Below are 22805 nucleotides of genomic sequence, written 5' to 3'. Positions count from 1 at the left end.
TGCGAGCAGCAGTGGGGTGCTCTTTGGCACCCAAAAGTTGCCAAGGCAACATAGGTGCTGCCTGGGTCTCTAAATATCTCAAGCCTTCTGCTGGCAAGAATGGGTGGATGGGGATGGTTAAATAAGCCTGTTTGAGTCTACATAGCACTTACATCCTTGTGTGAGGCACATTCTAGGAATCTCTCGGTAATTTTACATTTCTGCTGAGATAGGCTGCTGTTTGCTTTTGTGACTGTTTCCTCCCCGCTGCTACAATCCTTTTTGGAGTAACTTAGGAATTCATGATTTAAATTGCTGATAAACCGATTACTTTCAAGAAGAATAACTTGCAGTTCTTTTTGTATATCAATAGTGGTACTTAATTGGACAGGAAGCATACAAAGTGAATTTGGCTGGATCCTTGTTCTTCGTGGGACTGCTCATTGGAAACATCTTGTTTGGTCCCTTGTCTGACCAATTTGGCAGGAAGCCAATTTTCCTTACAGGTAAGCATTAATGTCATTGTATTAAATATGTCCTAATTTTTTTTTCTGATTCTTTCATGGGATATGGGCAACGCTGGCAAGGCCAGCATCTGTTGCCCATCCCTAATTGCCCTAAGAGTCAACCACATTAAAACCTAATATTTTAATTTATACCATGTAGGAGTATACAAATGAGATTTTTTTCACTTGTACTACTCAATCAATTTAATTAAATGTAAGGACTAGGATTTCAACAACAACTTGCATTTATGAAGCGCATTTAACATAAAATGTCCCAAGGCACTTTACAGGAGTGTTAGCCAGAACAATTTGACAGTTGGGTCAGGAAACCTTTTTATACAACAAATAGTTAGGATCTGGAATGGATAACTACTTAAAGAGGAAAATTTTTCAGTGTTATGGGGAAAGGGTGGGGGAGTGGGACTGGCTGAGTTGCTCTTGCAGAGCGCTAGCATGGACACAACTGGCCAAGTGGCAGCCACCTTTGCTGTAACCATTGTGTGATTCTCTGATTCTGAGACATTAGAACCAAAAACTTAGTCAAAGCGGTAGGTTTTAACGAGCATCTTAAAGGAGGAGAGAGAAGTGGAGAGATTTAGGAAGGGAATTCCAGAGCTTAGGGCTTGGCAATTGAAGGCACAACAACCAACAGTGGAGTGATTAAATTGGGGATCCTCAAGAGGCCAGAATTAGAGGAGCGCAGATATCTGAGGATTGTAGGTTTAGAGAAGGCTACATAGATAGGGAGAGGTGAGGCCATGGAAGAATTTGAAAACAAGGATGAAAATTTTAAAATTGTGGCATTGCTTAACCAGGAGCCAATATAGATCAGCCAGCACAGGGGTGACGGGTGAGCAGGACTTAGTACAAATTAGGATTTGGGCAGCAGCATTTTGGATGAGGTGAGGTTTACGGAAGGTAGGATGTGGGTGACTGACCAGGACCGTGTTGGAATAGTCAAGTCTAAAGGTAACAGAAGCATGGATGAGTTTCTCAGCAGCAGATGGGCTGAGGCAGGGTTGGAGATGGGCGATATTACGGATATGAAAATAAGTCTGCTTGCTCTGAAGAGTTCTGCTATCTGTTAATGAAAAAGGAAAGTAAGATTTGGATTGTGCTGCACCTGGTCACGTGTCTCATGCATACCAAAGCATTTTACATACAATATCTAACTTTTTGGATTGTAGGTATGTGAGAAGGAGGAGGAATCCCATGCTAGCTGTCTAAATTTAAAAAAAAATATTTAATATGTTCTTGAGAGTTGTCTCACATTTCTTGATATTAGTGAGTTAGAGGGATGGATTGAGATCTGTCTTGGATTATTCTGAAATTTGTACACCGATACACATCTATCCAATTAAACTTAATCAGAAGTAGATGACATGGCCCATCGAGCCTGCTCCACCATTCAATAAGAACATGGCTGATCTCGGGCTTCAATTCCACTTTCCTGCCTGCTCCTTGATTCCCTGAGAGACCAAAGATCCCTCCCTAATAGCACAGTGGGTATACCCACACCACATGGACTGCAGCGGTTCAAGAAATCATCTCACCACCACCTTCTCACTGGCAATTGGGGATGGCCAATAAATGCTGGCCGAGCCAGCGATGCCCACATCCGCTGGAAGCATATAAAAAATGCAGGTTTATTGATGATTGCATAATGTTGAGTTAATTACAACCAGTGCTCCTTTCACAAGAAGTCAGGAGTGGGTGACGTGCTGCTAGACTCCTTTTCTGCTGCCCATCACTCCATTGATCTACTCACAATGTCCAAGACTAGGTTCAGCCATTACACCCTCTGCGGGCACACATTGGGAAATGATGTACTGAGCACAGGTCAATACAACCATCTACAGCTGGAGGGTAATTGGACCGGTGGCATAATAATGGGTTCCTTGATTCTTGAATGGTCTGGTCTCCTTTAAAGAAATGTTTCTAACCATTTTTCTTTTTATTTCTTTCAGGCTTGTTTCTTGATGTGGTGTTCGGGTTTATTACAGCAGTCGCTCCAACCTATGAAGTCTTTGCTGTAACACGACTTCTTGTTGGACTTGTGAATGGTGGGATGTCCCTGGTGGCTTTTGTACTAACGCAGGAATTTGTGGGAAAATCCTATTGGGCTTTGACAGGTGGGTGCCCTTTCAGCGCAGTTTGTACCTCCATAGTTTAGCTTCTTACCATCTCCTTCAACTGTAGAAGTGATGAAGTTGTTGTGGCTCATTTCTGTCTCGCTGATGGCTTTTTACCTCACAGCTTAACTTTTTCTCCTTAGAAGGTGTGCAGACTGACATATGCTATAGCAGTGGATGTGAAATGACCTGCAGTGCTGCAGTTGGACATTATCTATTTTCTCTGAACATCTGGAGAACACATTGGGTTATCTAACAGATGAAGAATTTGTTTTACTCAGTGCATTCCATGTTGTATTTATGTTTTGATGAGTCACTATAGATCACTCTTATTTTATAATTATTGGGGAGGATTATTTCTTTGCAATGTTGTAAAAGGCAGAAGCTCTGATAGATTTGTTCTTAAATCATCAAAAGTGACCAAAGGACTTGGTACATAGTTCATATCGGAAAAGAATCGCAGTGGGTATATGTGAGTAAATTGCTGAAGGTGGCAGGACAGGTTGAGAAAGTGCTTTAAGAGGCATATAGGATCCTAGGCTTTATAAATAGAGGCACAGAGTACAAAAGCAAGGAAGTTATGATGAACCTTTATAAAATACTGGTACGGCCTCAAATGGAGTATTGTGTCCAATTCTGGACACTGCACTTTAGGAAGGATGTGAAGGCTTTAGAGCGAGTGCAGAAAAATTTGCAAGAATGGTTCCAGGGATGAGGGACTTCAGTTATGTGGATAGATTGGAGAAGCTGGGGTTGTTTTCATTAGAGAAGAGGAGATTCAGAGGTGATTTGACAGGTGTTCAAAATCATGAACTAGACAGTAGATAGGGAGTAACTGTTCCCATTGGCAGAAGGGTTGAGAACTAGAGTATACTTGCTGAAGGTGACTGGCAAAAGAGCCAATGGCAACATGAGGAATATCTTTCTTTATGCAGTGAGTGGTTAGGATCTGGAATGCACTACCTGAGTGTGTGGTGGAGGCAGATTCAGTCTTGGCTTTAAAAAAGTAATTGAATAAGCACCTGAAGAGAGAAAATTTTCAGGGCCAAGGGGAAAGGACAGGGGAGTGGAATAAGTTGAGTTGCTCTTGCAGAGAGTTGGCATGGACATGACAGGCCGGATGGCCCCTTTTTTTCTGTAACCATTCTATGATTCATTGTGTTCCAAATTTTGTTTTTTTATTCAGGGTCCCTCACCAATTTAGTGTTCGCAGTTGGAATTGCTGCTTTCTCCGTTGTTGGCTATTACATAAGAGATTGGCGTACCCTTGCTGCCGTAGCCAATTGTCCCGGAGTGCTGTTTTCCCTTCTTTTCATGTAAGTTCTTATTTAAATCCTAAACTGAGAAGCCTAGCTAATATTCTGTATATCTTTGGTGAATTGCATATCAGCACAATTGGAGTAAATTTGATTTTTGGTAGAATATATTTACATAATTCAGCCTAAAGTCCTTGTAAGAAGTGGCATTTCTCATCTTGGGCACAGTTCAGGAAATTATGGGTGTCATGCTTGTTCGGATTGCACTGGTTTCAATATCATGAACATCAAGTAATTGGTAGCTTGCTTTCCAAGTCAAGTCTCTATATTAATGGGACAGTATCATTGAGGGGTTTGCCTATAACATTGGGTGTTGAAGCCAGCGGATTGGAGATTTGCAGTGTGTAGTGTAGGACTATCAGATTTCACCGTGCCTCTTAGCTTTTGTCAGCTCCTGTAAGATTGATGCTGAGACACATTTGAGAATGTGAAGAAGAGCAACAAACTGAAGTGAGAAGATCTGTGTGAGAGGAGGCCAGAGTGCTGAAGACCTGCTTTGAGGCCTGTACCAGCACTGCTCTGCAGCCAGTGATTAAAAAGTGACTGGTTGATGTTTTCCTTTCTCTTCCCACCTTTACAAAACGGGGATGAGAGGAAAGAACTTGGCACCTTCCGCTGAGGACTTGCAGAGATTGGGACTCAAAAAATGTGAGTAAATAAGAAAAGAAATTAAGAGGGTCTTCGTTCAGAAGATCAGGAGGTAGAATTAGTATGGGTGGAGATTCGGAATAAAGAGGGTTAGAAAACGCTGGTGGGAGTAGTTTATAGGCCCCTTAACAGTAGTCATACCATTGGACAGAGCAGTAAGCAAGAAATAATTGGAACTTGTCACAAAGGCAATGTAATAATCATGGGTGACTTGAATCTTCATATAGACTGGACAAATCAAATTGGCAAAGGTAGTCTGGAAGATGAGTTTGTATAATGCTTTTGCGACAGTTTCCTGGATCAATACGTTGTCGAGCCAACTAGGGATAAAGACATTTTAGATCTAGTATTATGCAATGAAGCAGTTTTAATTAGTAATCTCATAGTAAACGATCCTCTTGGGAAAAAGTCATAATACAGTTGAATTCCATTTTAAGTTTGAAAGTGACATACTCCACTCCCAAACAAGAATCTTGAACTAAAACAAAGCCAATTACTTAGGTATGAGGGGAGAAATGGCTAAGGTCAATAGGGTAAATAGACTAAAAGGTATGGCAGTAAATAAATAGTGGGAAACATTTAAAGAAACAATGCAAAATGTTCAACAAAAATACACTCCATTAAAAAAAAAATCAAAAAACGCAGCAAGAAAGATCCATCTGTGACTTACTAGGGGAGTTGAGGATACTGTTAGATTAAAAAGGAGGCTTATAATGTTGATAAGAATAGTAGTGAGCCTGAGGATTAGGAGTGTTTTAGAAACCAGCAAAGGGGGACCAAAAAGTTAATGATAAAGGGAAAAAAATAGAATGAGAGTAAATGAGTGTCATGCTAGGCCCCCACCTGCCAAGAATGAGGCACGTTAATTTTGTCATGAACATTGATTTTAAACTGTTACTGGAGTGCAGAAAGGACTTGTGAAAAGGATGAGCCTTGGCTGGAAAAGACATTTGCATATTAACAGATGGTGATTGAAATGACAAAGGCCCATTCGCTGACACACTCAACCCACAATGGACCTTGATCAGGTATTGTGTGTAAGAGGAGCATTCCCGAGACTGCTAAAGTGATACAATCCAAGACGTGGTCAGACCAATTAGTCACATGACTAACCTGCTTGGCAACCTGAGTTTTTCTGAATTGTACAAACAGTTTGAACTGAGAGTATCTTTTTGCTCCTGGACTGAGAAGATCGCTCTCCTGTCTGCTCCCATCTCTTTCTCACAAGCCTCTGAATCCACTGAAGACACATGAACCCCAAGAGAGAAAAACAAGGTTTATGAAGAATACTGGGCCCCAACGAAAAGCAAGATCTACCTACAATCAAGGACACTACAGTGAGCTCGCGGAACCATAACAAAAACTCTTCAGATATTGCCTCATACTTTTCCACTTTATTTTTCTTCTGCTCTTTTCTGTCTCTATTTGCATGTGTGTATTGCGAATGCATGCTAGCGTGGGCACGTCATGTATCCGTAGCCGTCAACTGAATTAGGGTTTAAGTTTAATAAATTTCAACTTTTCTTTAAACCTAAGAAACCCTGTTTGTGCTCGTTTCTTTTGCCTCATAATTGGAAAGCGGTGAACAGGGATTCATTAAAGGGGAGCTGAAAACAGTGTGTTTATAAAATAAACCCTGTTACAGTAAGACCAGGTGAAGACTGAAAGGGAACCCTAGACCTCTTTCTCACCTGGTCGTAACACTAGCCAGCAATATAAAAACAGATTATAAGAACTTTTACAAGTATATACAAAGAGGAGTGGCTGAAATAAACGTTTTCCCCTTAGAGACATAGACAGACAAAATTATGGGGAATTCGAAATGGCAGAGACGTTGAACAAATATTTTGTGTAGAAGATCCAAATTACATAGCAGAAATAAAGGGTAACCAAGGGGCTAGTGAGAGTGAGGAACTTAAGGTAATTAACATCAGCAGAAAAAAATATTGGAGAAATTTATGGGACTAAAAGCCGACAAATCCCCAGAACCTGATGGCCGACATCCTAGGGTTCTAAAAGAGGTAACTGCAGAGACAGTGGACGCACTGGTTATGATTTTCCTAAATTCCCAGATTCTAGAATGCTCCCAGCAGATTGGAAGTAAGCAAATGTAATACTGCGATTCAAGAAAGGAGGTAGAGAGAAAACAGGTCAGGTCAGGCCAGTTAGCCTGGCATCAGTTGTCAGGAAAATGCTAGAATCTATTATGAAGAAAGTTTTAACAGTTAGAAAATCATATGATCAGGCAAAGTTCAACATGGTTTTATGAAAGGGACATCGTGTTAGAAAAGTTTAGAGTTTTTTAAGGATGCAATTAGTACGGTAGATAAAGGGGAACCAGTAAATGCCATATAATTGGATTTCTAAAAGGCGTTCAATAAGGGGCTACACTAAAGGCTAATACACAAAATAAGGGCTTGGAGTTGGGGTTAAAAAATTAGCATGGACAGAGGACTGGTTAACGGACAGGAAGCAGAGAGTAGGGATAAACGGGGCATTTTCAAGTTGGCTGGCTGTAACTAGGGGAGTGCCGCAAGGATCAGTGCTGGGGCCTCAGCTATTTACAATCTATATTAAAGACGTAGATGAAGAGACTGAGAGCAATGTATTCAAGTTTGCAGGTGGGAATGTAAGTTGTGAAGAAGACACAGGCTGCAAAAAGATATAGATGGTTGTGAATGGGCAACAAGTTGGCAGATGGAGTACAATGTGGAGAAGTGTGAGGTTATTCACATTGGTCATAACAGAAAAGCAGAATATTTTCAAAAGACAAACTTTTAAATGTTGATGTTCAGAGATCTTGGGTGTACTCATACAAGGAACACAAAGTTAGCATGCAGGTACAGTAAACAATTATGAAGCCAAACGGCATATTGGCTTTATTGCAAAGGGATTGGAGTACTAGAATAAGGAAGTCTTGCTACAATTGCACAGGGCTTTGGTGAGATCACACCTGGAGTACTGTGTGCAGTATTGGCCTCCCATACCTAAGGAAGGATATACTTGTCTTGGAGGCAGTACAGCAAAGGTTCACGATATTGGGTTCCTTGAAAGAGAGGGTTGTCCTATGATAGGCTGTGTAAATTGAACCTCTCGACTTTGGTGTTTCGAAGAATGAGAGGTGGTCTAATTGAAACATAAAAGTTTCTGAAGGGACGTGACAGGTTAGACACTGAGAGGTTGATTCCCTTGGCTGCGGCACAGACTCCGGAAAAAGGGTCAATCATTTAGGTCTGGCTCTAAACTCTGGAATTTCCATCCTAAACCCCTCTGCCTCTCTACCTTAAAGATGCTCCTTGAAGCCTACCTTGAGTCATTTTACAACATTAAAGGTGCTATATAAATGCAAGTTGCTATTGATTTATTAAACAGTGAAGTCAATGATCAGATTACAATTTGTTTTAATAAACATGATCAGCAGCAGCACTTGTGTCTCTCTATTCCAAATAGGAGATGATTAAAAAGCTAGTCTCAGTAATGATGACCATGAAACCTTTGTTGATTGTCGTAAAAACCCATCTGGTTCACCAGTGTCCTTGAGGAAAGGAAATCTGCTGTCCTTACCTGGCCAGGTCTACATGTGACTCCAGACCCACAGCAATGTGGCTGACTCTTAAATGCCCTCTGAATGCCACTCAGTTGTACCAAACTGCGAGAAAGAGGTTTAAAAGGAATGAAACTGGATGGACCACCCAATGTTGAACTAGGCACCAGAAACGACAACGGCACATGCAGCCCTGTCAACCATGCAAAGTCCTCCTTACAAACCTCTGGGGGCTTGTGCCAAAATTGGGAGAGCTGTCCTACAGACAAGTCAAGCAACAGCCTGACATAGTCATACTCACGGAATCATACCTTGCAGATAATGTCCCAGCCAGCACCACCACTGTTCCTGGGTATATCCTGTCCCACCAGCAGGACAGACCCACCAGAGTTGGCAGCACAGTGGTATACAGTCAGGAGGGAGTTCCCCTGGGAGTCCTCGATATTGACTCCGGACCCCATGACGTCTTATGGCATCAGGTCAAACATGGGCAAGGAAATGTCCTGCTGATTACCACCTACTGCCCTCCCTCAGCTGAGGAATCAGTACTGCTCCATGTTGAAAAACACATTGGAGGAAACACTGAGGGTAGCAAGGGCACAAAATGTACTCTGGGTGGGAGACTTCAATGTCTATCACCAAGAGTGGCTCGGTAGCACCACTATTGACCGAGCTGGCCGAGTCCTAAAGGATGTAGCTGCTGGTGAGGGAACCAACAAGAGGGAAAACCCCATTTGACCTCTTCCTCTCCAGTCTACCTGTTGCAGATGCATCTATCCGTGACAGTATTGGTAGAAGTGACCACCGCACAGTCCTTGTGGAGACGAAGTCCCGTCTTCACACTCAGGATACCCTTCATCGTGCTGTGTGGCACTATAACTGTGCTAAATGGGATAGATTTTGAACAGATCTAGCAACTCAAAACTGGGCATCCATGAGATGCTGTGGGCCATCACAAGCAGCAGAATTGGATTCAACCACAATCTATAATCTCATGGCCTGGCATATCCCCCACTCTACCATTACCATCAAGCTGGGGGATCAACCCTGGTTCAATGAAGAGGGCAGGAGGGCATGCCAGGAACAGCACCAGGTACACCTAAAAATGAGGTGTCAACCTATAGAAGCTACAACGTAAGACTACATGTGGGCCAAACAGCGGAAGCAGCATGCGATAGAGCTAAGCGATCCCACAACCAACGGATCAGATCTAAATTCCACAGTCCTGCCACATCCAGTCATGAAAGGTGGTGAACAATTAAACAACTAACCTGAGGAGGAGGTGCCACAAATATCCCCATCCTCAATGATGGGGGAGCCCAGCACATCAGCGCAATAGACAAGGCTGAAGCATTTGCAGCCATATTCAACCAGAAGTGCCGAGTGGATGAACCATCTTGGCCTTCTCCTGAGGTCCCCAGCATCGCAGATGCTAGTCTTCAGCCAATTCGATTCACTCCACATGAAATGGCTGAAGGCACTGACTACTGGAAAGGCTATGGGCCTTGACAACATCCCAGCAATAGTACTGAAGACCTGTGCTCCAGAACTGGCTGTGCCCCTAACCAAGCTGTTCCAGTACAGCTACAACACTGGCATCTACCCGACAATGTGGAAAATTGCCCAGGTATATCCTGTACACAAAAAGCAGGACAAATCCAGCCTGGCCAATTACCGCCCCATCAATCTATGACCGATCATCAGCAAAGTGATGGAAGGTGTCATCAACAGTGCTATCAAGTACTTGCTCAGCAATAACCTACTCACTGATGCTCAGTTTGGGTTCCGCCATGGCCACTCAGCTCCTGATGTCGTTACAGCCTTGGTCCAAATATGGACAGAAGAGTTGAACTCAAGAGGTGAGGTGAGAGCGACTGCCCTTGACCTCAAGGCAGCATTTGACTGAGTGTGACATCAAGGAGCCTGAGCAATATTGAAGTCAATGGGAACCGGGGGGGAAAAGTCTCCGCTGGTTGGAGTCATACCTAGCACAAAGGAAGATGGTTGTGGTTGTTGGAGGCCAATCATCTCAGTCCCAGGACATCACTACAGGAGTTCTTCAGGGTTGTGACCCATGCCCCACCATCTTCATCTGCTTAATCAATGGCCTTCTCTCCATCATAAGGTCAGAAGCGGGATATATGTTCACTGTTCCCGACTCCTCAGATACTGAAGCAGTCCGTGTCCATATACAACAAGACCTGGATAACATTCAGGCTAGGACGATAAATGGCAAGTGACATTTGTGTCACACAAGTGCCAGGCAATAACCATCTCCAACAAGAGAGAATCCAACCATCTGCCCTTGACATTCAATGGCATTACCCTCATTGAATCCCCCACTAACAACGTCCTGAGGGTTACCATTGACCAGAAACTGAACTGGACCAGCCATGTAAGTACTGTGGTTACAAGAGCAGGTCAGAGGCTGGGAATTCTGCAGTGAGTAATTCACCTCCTGACTCCCCAAAGCCTGTTCACCATCTAGAAGGCCAAGTCAGGAGTGTGATGGAATACTCTCCATTTGACTGCGCAGTTCCAACAACACTCAAGAAGCTCGACACTAACTAATGCAGCCGTTTGACTGGCACCCCATCCCCCTCCTTCAACATTCATTCCCTCTACCACCGACACACAGTGGTAAGTGTGTACCATTTACAAGATGCACTGCAGCAACTTGCCAAGACTCCTTTGACAGCACCTTCCAAACCTGTGACTTCTACCACCTAGAAGGACAAGGGCAGCAGATGCATGGGAACACCACCACCTCCAAATTCCCCTCCAAGCCACACATTATCCTGACTTGAATCTATATTGCTGTTCCTTCACTGTCACTGGGTCAAAATCCTGGAACTCCCTTCCTAACAGCACTGTTTGTGTATTTACACCCCACAAACTGCAACAGTTCAAGAAGGCAGCTCACCACCACCTTCTCAAGGGCAATTAGGGATGGGCAATAAATGTTGGCCTAGCCAGTGACACCCACATCCTGTCAAAGAATTAAAAAAAAAAGTGGGTATGAAGGGCAGTAATCACATTTCCCGGTGGTACATTTGGACGGTAACTGCTTTTGAGCTGCTTTGCACTTAGTTAAGTGTAAATTTTTTTGACCTGGTAAATCCTGTTTGTAATTTTCCATTTTTATCTTCAGGATTCCTAGTAGCTCTAAGTGACGTAAAATTCAGTGATTTGAATCATGTTTCATGGTGCCAATTTTCTGCTGCAGTACACTTCCAGAATCGCCAAGGTGGTTATATTCTCAGGGGAGGACTCAGGAAGCAGAGGAGGTGCTACAATATATTGCGCAAAGGAATGGAAACGAGAAGATCTTCATACAGTTAAAACCTTGTGCTGGGATACCAAAAATTGGTCAGTCAGCTCATGGAGTTCTGGACCTGGTGAGGTATCCGACATTACGCTGGAGAACTGCCATCTTGATGTATGTGTGGTAAGTGATCATTAAAAGGACTTGGTGCAGAGATTTGCAGATTCATTGTGCAGTCAAGTGGATCTGAAGTATGTCTTAAACCCTTCAAATGCAAAAGCATCATGATCTACTGTTCTCAAGAGAATCATTTATCAGGTTGCAGCTTCCCCTCTTTTTTCATTTTTATAAATACCGTTGCAGGGGAAAATTGCATTAAGGTTGCATTAAGTCTAAGTAATCTTCTATTGAATGTAAATAAGGTCTTGCCAGCATATTGCAACCAGTGGAAGAAATAATGCTGTTGGATATTCCTTTCTCCTACCAAAGGAATTGCATTCTCCTACTTGTCTCTGATTTCATGTTCCACATTCTCTCCTTTCCTTCCTTACTTCTGCCTCTTTGTCTTTGCTTTCTTTTCGGTGGGGGTGCTGTGGAGGGAAAGGAGCAACTGCAGACTGTGCTTGGTGGAAGAGGGGGGGATCTTGCAAGAAAATACACCCAATGGCTCACTTCCTATCCCTTCTAATTGTGCTTCCCCCACTCTGTCATTCTCTATGCCTTGACTGTACTACCTCTTCCACTGAATCACCCACTTAACATCTGTATGCTCACTCCCACTGCAATCTTGTCACTCACCTCAGTGTTAACCATCCCTTCTTCACCACTCCAACTTGCTCCACCCTCTCCAGCTCCCTCCAACCCCTCCCCGGCCACCTCCTCTGCCACCTCAATCTTTTCCCCTTTGCTCCCTCTCCCATCCCCCCCTTCCTGCTCCCTCTTCACCCCCACCCTCTTGCTGGCCTGCCCCCTTCCCACCATATCCTCAAGTCAAAAACTGGAGAATTTGCTCCCAGTTGGTTTGCCTGCCACTGATCTTGGCCTCAGTTTGGAACCCACTGTCTTAGCCATACAGCTGTATGCTGACTGGTAGTTTGGTCAGTTATTTTTTCCCCCTGTTTTAATGAAGCCAGTGTTTGAAATGTTTGCAACGTTTGTTAGAAAAGAAAGTAATTGGCTTCTGTTCGTTCTTCGAATAGGTATGTTTGTAGCCTCGTGTATTATGGCCTAACATTGAATGCGGGGGAGTTGAAAGGCAATCGCTACCTGAACATCGCTTTGTATGGCCTTGTGGAAGTGCCAGCGTTCCCCCTCTGTCTCTACTTCATTGACAAATCCTGGTAAGTATTAAACAGTCCACCAAACCTTTGAATTACTAATTGTGAGTTTTGCCATTCATTGCCTCCAACATGTATCAAATTTTCAACAATGGAACAGATCCTCTACAGCCTTGGTAAATATATGTAGTGTGAGGGGGAAAAGCAGGGCCCAGTGGGCTTTAATTCCCTGTGTTTACACACATACAAGGAACGTGAAAACTTGGTATTTATGTTAATGTCAGCGCCGTTCACGATACATAGGATTACATATGATGGATGGCACAGATGGAGGCCATTTGGCCCCACCAGTCCATGCCAGCAATTATGCTCCACTTGCGCCTCCTTCCACCTTTCTGCATCTAAATCTATCCTTGTAACCCTCTATTCTATTCTCCCTCATAGTTTCCCCTTAACTGTATCTATACTATTCATTTAAACCACTCCTGTGGTAGCGAGTTCCACATTCTCAGCACTCTTTGGGTAAAGAAGTTTCTTCTGAATTCCCTATTGGAGTTCTTGGTGATTACTTTACATTGATGACTTCTAGTTATGCTCTTCCCCACAAGTGGAAACATTCTATCCACTCTATCAAAACTTTTCATAATTTTAAAGACCTCTATCAGGTCACCCCTCAGCCTTTTTCAAGAGAAAAGAGACCCAGTCTGATATTTATATCCACGCATTTCTGATATTATCCTTATAAATCTTCTCTGCACCCTCTCAAGTGCCTCTATATCATTCCTATAATATGGCGACCAGAACTGCACGCAGTACTCTGTGTGGTCTAATCAAGGTTCGATATGGATTTCGCATAACTTCCCTACTTTTCAATTCTATCGTTCTAGAAATAAAGCCTAATTATTTTTTTTTATGGCCTTGCTAACCTATGGTGCAACTTTTAGTGATTGGTATTTTTATACTCTGAGATTGCTTTGTCCCTCTACCCCACTTTCCAAGTTATATGTGACCTCCCTATTCTTCCTACCAAAATGTACAACCTCACATTTATCTGTGTTGAAGTTCATTTGCCAATTATTTTCCCATTCTGCAAGTTTGTTAATGCCCTTCTGTAATTTGTTGCAGTTCTCCTCTGTGTTGACTATTTCCACCCCTCCCCCCCCCCCCCCGATTTGGTGTCATCCGCAAATTTAGAAATTGTGTTTTTGTTTCTAAAGTCCAAATCATTAATGTAAATTGTGAGTAGCAGTGCTCCCAGTACTGATCCTTGTGGAACTCCAGTTCCCACCCTCTGCTACTCTGAATAACTACACTTTACTCCCACTCTCGGCTTTTTGTCTTGAAGTCGACTTGCAATTCATTCTGCCACTTGGCCCCCGACTCTGCATTCTCTAACCTTATTTATTAGTTTATTATGGGGCACCTTATCAAAGGCCTTTTGAAAATCCAGATAAATTACATCATCTGCATTGGCATTATCTGTTCTCTGTTACCTCCTCAAAAAATTCAATAAAGTTAGTCATGCAAGGTTTTCCCTTTTGAAATCCATGCTGACTATTCATTATAATATTTTTTCTTTTCTTGATGTAGGTCTATTCTCCCCTCTAGTAGGGATTCCTATATTTTTCCTACCACATGTTAAGCTGACTGGCCAATAATTCCCTGGGAATGTTCCATCCCCATTCTTAAGTATAGAAATCACATTAGCTATCCGCCGGTCATCTGGCACAACAAATTTTTATAACGAATTATGAAATATGTGTAGTAATGCCTCTGCTATCTCTTCCCTGGATCCTTTTAAAATGCATGGGTACAGTCCATCTGGACCAGGGGATTTGTCCTGCTTCAGTTTGATTAGTTTAGAAAGGGCGGCACAGTGGCGCAGTGGTTAGCACCGCAGCCTCACAGCTCCAGGGACCCGGGTCGATTCCGGGTACTGCCTGTGTGGAGTTTGCAAGTTCTCCCTGTGTCTGCGTGGGTTTTCTCCGGGTGCTCCGGTTTCCTCCCACAAGCCAAAAGACTTGCAGGTTGATAGGTAAATTGGCCATTATAAATTGTCACTAGTATAGGTAGGTGGTAGGGAAATATAGGGACAGGTGGGGATGTTTGGTAGGAATATGGGATTAGTGTAGGATTAGTATAAATGGGTGGTGTATCTCTAATCTAAATCTAATTCAATTCATGCCCCTTTTTATTTTAAATGCACTTTTCTCATTGCTCACCTCACCATTCAATGTCATGTCTTCCTGTTCTATCTTTCTGGTAAAAGCTGAAGCAAAATAATTATTTAATATTTTTGCCATTTCTCTATCGTTACCTGCCTATGGCCCTATTCCCATTCCAGACCCCTTTTTCTTATTGATGTGCCTGTAAAATATTTTACTATTTTGTTTTATGTTCCTTGATAATTTAATTTCATAGTTCCTCTTTGCCTTCCTAATTTTTGTTTTGGACTTCTCTCCTAATCCCTTTGTATTCTCTCTGATGTCTATGTACTTAATGTATGCTTCTTTCCTAACCCTCAATTTTTTCTTTGTCTTTATTGATCCATGCAGTCTTACTCGTGTTTAGTTTGTTCTTTTCAGTGAAATATATTTTTCTTACCCTCTGTTGAACATTGTTTTAAATGTTTCCCATTGTTGTTCTGCATCATTGTTTGCCAGTATTGTTGCCCATTTTATTTTCCCAAGTTCTATTCTCAGCCCCTCAATCAGCTTTTCCCCCAATCTAGTCACCTGGTTTTTTTTATCATAATATGTTTTATGTTATGATCACTATTGCCTAGATGCGCCCCTACTTTTACTTATCTTATCTGCTGGTTCAGTCCCCCATTACTAGACCCAGTAGTGATTCCCCCCCCCATTGTTGGACATTTTACATATTGGGTTAGAAAGGAGTCCTGTACACATTATGGAAACTGCATTCCCTTATCCCCTTTACCTACCTCTTCTGTCCAATTAATATTAGGTAGTTGAAAACCCCATGATTATTATTCCATGTTTTTTACTCAACTCCCTAATTTGTCTGCATATTTCTTCCTCCAGCTCCCTTTCACTAGTAAGTGGTCTGTAGACTATTAGCGTGATTAGTACTATAATGTATCTCCATCCATATGAATTCTGTTTTTGTCTTGTTGATAGCTGTGTCCCTTTCTCTACTGTTATTATGTTGTTACTAATAAGTAAAGTTACTCCACCTCCTCTTTTCCCCCTTATCTTTTCCTAAATGTGTTCTACCCTGCAATGTTTAATTCACAGTCCTGATTTTTCTGTAGTCGTGTCTCAGTGATCCCTATTATATCTGATTCCTTCCAATGCATGATTGCCTCCAGCTCCCCTGTTTTATTCTGGAGACTGTGTGCATTTCTGTGTAGACATTTTAACTAATTTTTAATAGGACTTGCACTTTATATTTAACCATCTTTTGAGACTTCTGTTCTGTAACACTATTTGTTCTCTTGCCATCAGTGTCCTGCCTTGCTTTATTCTTTCCTGTGCTTTTCTTCCCTGTTTTATTTACATTTAGTCTGCTTATGTTTCTTGTAGCTCCCTCCCCCCATCTTACTAGTTTGAAGCCTTTGCCATCTCCCTGTTTACCCTTTCCACTAGGACATGGTGTTACGATCAGGTGAGGAGGGATTGAAGGGCTCCTCTCTTTTCCTCTACTTGTTTGACTGCAACAGATTTGTTTCTTTTTTAAGCGGATGCACTTGCTAATTCAGTGAGTGTTTACATGTTTATGCGCCATGATCATAAGAACCAATCAGACAGGTTTTCTTAAGTTTAGCCAAAGAGTTTAACTATATTGTACTTAAATCAATCTAAGTAAAATAATAAGGTACACTCCAACTTTCACACACACACACACACTAATAGGTTACAGAGTGGGGAAGGATAGATTGGTCAAATTTGAGTCCAGAGAATAAAAGGGGTATGCAGTCTGTGGAGGTTTGTGACTCGGCTGGCTTCAGGCTGAATTCGGTGGTCCTGAAGCTTCCAGTGGACACTGATTTAGTGGTTCTCTGGGAGACAGCAATATGACTGAGTTCCTTCGAGGGAAATCTCTGTCTGTTCTTTCCGGAAAGTTTGCTTTCTCTAGCTTCCTCCTCAGGCTTAAGTAAATAAGCACAGTCAGCATACAGAGTTTGAAGCTTGCAAGTTTGAGTAGATTGTCTCCACCAGTTTAATCAGGTTTCCAGCCAGTGGATTTAAAAATCATCCTAGCACGTTTTTTGTGACAACAGGTTCTATCCCAGTTCAGTTGAAGCCTCTCCCATCAGTACAGTTCCTTCCTGTCTCAGAACTGGTACCGGTGTCCCATTAAAAGGAATCCCTCTTTCCCACACCAGCCCTTTAGTGACATGTTAATTCTCCTGATCTGTCTGCTCCTATGCCAGTTTGCACATGGCTCGGGCAATAATCCAAGTGATTTACTAGTTGTGTTTCAGTAAGAATGATAAACATTCCTCCTGGTTTCTATAAGTGAAAGGAATGAGTTGCTTATTCAGCAGTTTGCATTAAAATCCAACTGGCACAATGCAACCACCTCTGTCACAATCTTTAGCCCCATAACCCCCAAAAATCCTGCATTCCTCCATTCTGGCCTCATGTGCATCCCCCACTCACTTTGCCCTAACATTGACAGTTGTGCCTTCAGTCATCTAGGCCCTAATGTCTGGAATTTCCTCCCTAAACATCTCAATCTCTCTCCTCGAAGATGCTCCTTCATTGTAAGCTATCATTACAAAAGTGGCTACACTTCAAAGTATCTCTTTGCTTGTGAAGTGGTTTGGTATTTTGAGGTTGTGAAAGGGGCTTTATAAATACAAGTTCTTTCTTTCCTTTTAACCTGTATTTTTGGCCAAATATTTAGTCATCCCTCCTAATAGCTCCTCCTTTGACTCTGTCAGTTTTTGTCTTATTGTGCTTCTGTGAAGCGCCTTGGGATGTTAAAAGGTGGAACTACAAGGTGATATTTCAGATTATCCTTCTATCAGTCGAGTACAATGCAGAGAAATCTGTTTGAAATTGACTGTACACTTTTAAAATATCCAGCAGTTTTAGCTAATTGCCAAGAAGCTGTTTTATATTTTCAAGTCTTGCAGCAGCAATAATCTTGGTTTCCACATGGTGGAGCTCTTGAACAGTTACTTTGCAGTGCAGCAGGACTGTGGGCAACCAGGCATAATTTCTGCTTCCTGCCATAAAATTGGTTCTGTGTTTATGGATACTCTTTAGGCCTCAACCCAGACCTTCTGACTGAGATGAGGGTGCTACCACCGTGTGAGACCCTCCCTATATGCTAAATTAGTTGCTCTGGCAATACCAGTTATAAGACTGGCATAAGCAGTGGTGGTTGCAACTGTGAATGTTACAAGCTGTCACTTGATTTTCAGTGGAGGGGGTGGTCATACAAGGCTTGAACTGCTCTTAAGACAGGTTTTGCAATCATGGCCTTTGCTTTTAACAGTCGGGTTGCTCTGGGTTATTCCTTTAAATGTCACTGGAGCAGTCGAGCAAGAAGGAGGTCCTACTCAAAAAGGGCTCTGTATACAAACAAATTATATTCATACAGCACTATTAAGAAGTGCATCCCAGGGTGCTTCACAGAGGAGTAATCAAAGATACGTGGGTGCTGAGCCCAAGGTTGAGATTTTAGAAGTGGTGACCAAAAACCTGATCAAAGAATTGGGTTTGAGGGAGGTGGAAAGGTGGAGGGAGGGAACTCCAGAGAGTGGGGCCTAGGAGGCTGAAGGCATTGTTGCCAGTGCGTGGATGAAAGTAGCAGAGGGGATGCAGAATAGACTGGAGTCAGGAATGGAGGGTTCACGGGGTAGGAGGGTTGTAGAACTGGAGGAGGTTACAGTGATGAGGGGTAAGGCCATGGAAGGATTTAAACATAAGGATGAGAATTTTAAATTGGAGCCATTGAGGGACCGGAAGACAGTGTACATCAGTGACCATAGGGGTGATTGGTGAAGGGGGTAATGTAGGCAAGAAAATTCACAGTTTAAAAAAAAAAGTATAAGAAGTTAATGGTGAGACTATGTTTTTCGTTCCTTGATAAGGGAGAGAATTTTGAACTGAAAATTTTGTCCATGACTACCACCCCCCCCCCCCCACCTTTTGAGTAATAACTATGTCTGGCGCATATGAGCAAGGAAGAGTAGAAGGACTTGCATTTCTATAGCACCTTTCAATGCCTCAGGACATCCCAAAACACTTCACGGCCAATTAAGTATTTTGGAAGTGTAGACTTTGTTGTAGCATAGAAAATGCTGTATCCAGTTTGTGCACAGCAAGTACCCACAAGTACACTTGGATAGTGACCAGATAATCTGATAAGATCTGTTATTGAGGGACAAATATTGGCCAGGTTGTGAGGGAGAATTTCTCTGTTCCTCTTTGAAATAGTGGCATGGGATCTTCTCCATCCACTTGAGAGGGAAGATGAGGCTTTTGTTAGACATCTCATTGAAAGATGGCTCCCTCTGACAGTGCAGCATTCCTTCAGTACTTCACTGGTGTGTCAGCCTAGATTTTGTGCTCAAGTCTCTGAAGTGGGACTTGAATCGACGGTAGTCTGACAGAGATGAGAATGCTACCAACTGAGCCAGTCGATGATTTTAACTGTGCCAATTAAAAGTTAAGGTGCTTAATCTAAGAGTCAGACCGATGTGGCTAATTTTGTGTTGTATTGTGCTATGCACCAAGATTTTAAAGGATTTGGATTGATGGAACCAGTTGAAAATTGAAGTTTAGTTCTGAGTATGACTGCTGCACAGTGCTTTCAGTTGAAGTAATATATTTAGTACTGTGAAAACTTGTGTACATCTTTCCATTACAGGAGCCTCCTCCTGCATTATGATTTCATTGCTTGATTATTATAGCATAATAATTCCACTTTCTCCCTCCCTCCCCCCACCCCAATTCCAAGGTCAGGAAGACGCAAGACGATGACAGCATTCCTGTTGTTTGCAGGGGTTGCCTGCATAAGTACCATGTTCTTGCCTAGGCAGCTAGGTAAGAGGATATCCATGATTTCCATTCTCTCCATCTAATGGCCAGAATAAAATATAACATTAAAATTTGATCAGATTCTCTTGAGAACTTTACCAATAGGTTTGACATTCTGTATCTGGTCTTTAAGGTATTATGTATTGCTGTACTGTATTGAAAGATAAATGTAATTATTCCATTCACCACTGTCATACGATGAACATCAGAACAGTCGTAGGCCATTTAGTTCCTTGAGCCTGTTCCACCGTTCCATGAGACCATGACTGATCTGTGACCTAATTCCACATACCTGCCTTTTCCCCATATCTAAATATATATTTTTTTCTCTTAGCAGACTTTGACATCGGATTCTTGGTGAATGTCACTTCATTAGCACTGTGTGGAAAGTTGGCTGTCAGTGCTGCCTTTAATATTGTCTACGTTTTTACTGCAGAGCTTTACCCAACTGTGATCAGGTAAATGCATTTCATTCTTGGTGATTGCGCAAATCGAGTCTATTTTTCATTGTCACTTAAAAGGAAGACTTGTATTTATATAGCTCTTTTCATGCATGAGCTTTGATGATCTAGACTGCTTTACAGCCAGTGAAATACTTTAAAGTACTTGTAATGTAGAAAACATGGCGGCCAATTTTCACACAGTAGGATGCCATAAAAAATAATGAGATAAATGACCAGATAACTGTTTTAGTGATGTTGGTTCAGGGATGCATTTTGGCCAGGACACTGGGTAGAACTCCTTTTGGTTATAAGTTGAATGTTGTTGAGTTTGAGAAAATAAGATTTGCCTCAGGCTACTGACAGGAATATCAGCTATGTCAGAGAAACATTTTGCAATCCATCTTGATTTGCAGCTAATCATAGGTTGCTATCGTTACCCAGTTTTCACCGAGGCTTTCTTGTCTCGCCAAAACTGAGAGTTAAACAGTATTTCCATCCGGAGAACACTGATAAGTGGATGTATTCCAATGCAAAACCTTTTTAGTGGACGCTGCAAAGCACATTCGGTCTTCTCTCTGAAGAATTATAGAGCTAATGGGGCTCCACTGAGGAAGTGGGACTAGTTTCAAAATTGATGGTTGTGCAAATAGCCATCCAGGTTAACTTCTTGTTTGCTGCTCCTAGTATTTACCTCCTATAGCCTCTGTTACATCTCAACTCCTTTCCCCAATACTTTATATACAAGTTCTCTGCAAGTCAGTTAACACAGACAACTCTGCACTTCCTTTGAATTGAAACTTGACCACACACCATACATGGGATAGTATGCTAGATGGAAATCCCTCATACTGTAAGGGATAAAGAATACTGGCCATGCTGAATCAGCAGAAAGGCATCAAGCTGACAAGTCATGTAGTGTAGCTAAAACTGCTAGTTGAGGTTTATTGTAAGACGAAAAATTATGTAGAAATAAGAATCAGTCATTACCTAACTTTAAACCTTCTGCTGTGTTCAACATACCAGATTGCTTGGAGATCCTTAGTCCTTTTTGCAGAGTCCTTCAGCTGTGGTTATGCAACGTGGACCTCAGTGGTGAGCTATAGCAGTTGCTGTCTTTTGGGTGCCTAATTTTAGTCATTCTCATACCTTCAGTACAAAGCAAAGCTGCTAGGCATTTCAGAGAGCACTTAAGAATCAACCACATTGTTGTCGGTCAGGACAGGTAAGGTTTCCTTTCCTAAAGGACATTAGTGAACCAGATGGGTTTTTACGAAAATCAGGTAATTTCATAACCGTTATTAATGAGACTAGCATTTTATTCCAGATTTATTAATTAGTTGAGTTTAAATTCCACCAGCTGTCATGGTAGGATTTGAACTCATTTCTCTGGAGCATTAGTCCAGGCCTCTGGAGTACTAGTCCAGTAACATTACCACTGTACTACCATCTGCCTTGTCATCCCCCAAACTCAAAGCAAGTGGGCACCTTGGGAATATATGCAAATTGGGGGTCCTATGATGTTATTAGGACCCCGACTTTGAAAAACTGGAGTTCCCACAGTCAGTGACACCTCAAGGGATTGGTTTTAGAGGCCATTTGGGAGCATTATTTCAAGGGATAGTCAGGTGCAGGAACTCAGTTTTTTTAAAAATTTGTTCATGGGATGTGGGTGTTGCTGGCTAGGCCTGCAATTATAGCCCTTCCCAAATTGCCCTTGAGAAGGTGGCGGTGAGCCGCCTTCTTGAACTGTTGCAGACCTTGGGGTGTAGTTACACCAACAGTGCTGTTCGGATTATATGATCAGAATGGCAGCTGCTCGAACTTGCATCAAAACTGTGGGTTCCTCAGCTTCCTGCTGGAGATGGCTTTGTGTTCCACCGTAGACTGCAAAATGCTGCAGAGGTAGAGATGGGTGAGGCCATGGAGGGATTTGGAAACAAGGATGAGAATTTTAAAATTGAGTCTTTGTCAGACTGGAAACCATTGTACATTAGTGACTATAGGGGTTGATGGGTGAATGGGATTTATTCGGAGTCAGGATACAGGCAGCAGAGTTTCAGTTGAGCTTAAGTTTCTGGAGGGTGAAAGATGTGAGACCAGCTGAGAAAGCATTGGAATAGTATAGTCTAGAAGTTATAAAGGCATGGATGAGGGTTTCAGCAACAGATGTGCCGAGGTAGGGATGAAGACGAGTGATGTTAGAGGTCGAAATAGGCAGTCTTAGAGATGAAGTTGATATGTGGTCGAAAGATCAATTTGGGGTCAAATACAATACCAAGGTTGCGAAAAGTGGTTCTGCCTCAGACAGTTGCCAGGGATAGGAATGGAATCAGTGGCCAGGGAATGGGGTTTGTGGCTAGGACTGAAGGCAATGTTTAGTTAGAGGAAATTTCTGCTCAATCAGTACTGGATTTCAGACCAGCAGTGTGACAAACCAGAGATGGTGGAGGGGCTGAGAGAGATGGTTGTGAGGTAGAGCTTGGTGGCGTCGGCATACATATGAAACTTGACTTGTCTTCAGATGATATCACCGAGGGGCAGTATGTAGATGAGAAATAGGAGGGAGCTAAGGATATATTCTTTGGTGGGCGGGGGGGGGGGGGGATTTCCGAGGTAACGGTGTGGAAGTGAGAAGATTCTCTGGATATGACTGCATAGGTAAGTATGGAACCAGGTGAG

The 22805-nt window shown here is 42.4% G+C and overlaps 1 protein-coding gene across 3 annotated transcripts in view; it reads left to right on the top strand.

Moving 5' to 3' along the window:
• The window catches only part of slc22a15 (solute carrier family 22 member 15), a 75582-nt gene that overhangs the window by 31512 nt on the left and 21265 nt on the right, over positions 1 to 22805 (top strand). For 2 of the 3 annotated variants that reach the window (XM_068052426.1, XM_068052424.1), the window contains exons 3-9: positions 353 to 485; positions 2453 to 2617; positions 3804 to 3933; positions 11352 to 11573; positions 12590 to 12730; positions 19604 to 19689; positions 20018 to 20141. In XM_068052426.1, coding sequence (XP_067908527.1) covers positions 353 to 485; positions 2453 to 2617; positions 3804 to 3933; positions 11352 to 11573; positions 12590 to 12730; positions 19604 to 19689; positions 20018 to 20141 — 1001 coding nt within the window. The remainder of the gene's footprint in view (positions 1 to 352; positions 486 to 2452; positions 2618 to 3803; positions 3934 to 11351; positions 11574 to 12589; positions 12731 to 19603; positions 19690 to 20017; positions 20142 to 22805) is intronic. The other variant, XM_068052425.1, reaches the window with a different exon arrangement.

This window comes from Heterodontus francisci, chromosome 20 (genome assembly GCF_036365525.1).
Source record: "Heterodontus francisci isolate sHetFra1 chromosome 20, sHetFra1.hap1, whole genome shotgun sequence".
Lineage (NCBI taxonomy): Eukaryota > Metazoa > Chordata > Chondrichthyes > Heterodontiformes > Heterodontidae > Heterodontus > Heterodontus francisci.
The sequence above is the reverse complement of the archived record's forward strand: the minus strand, read 5'-3'. Positions and strand labels throughout refer to the sequence as shown.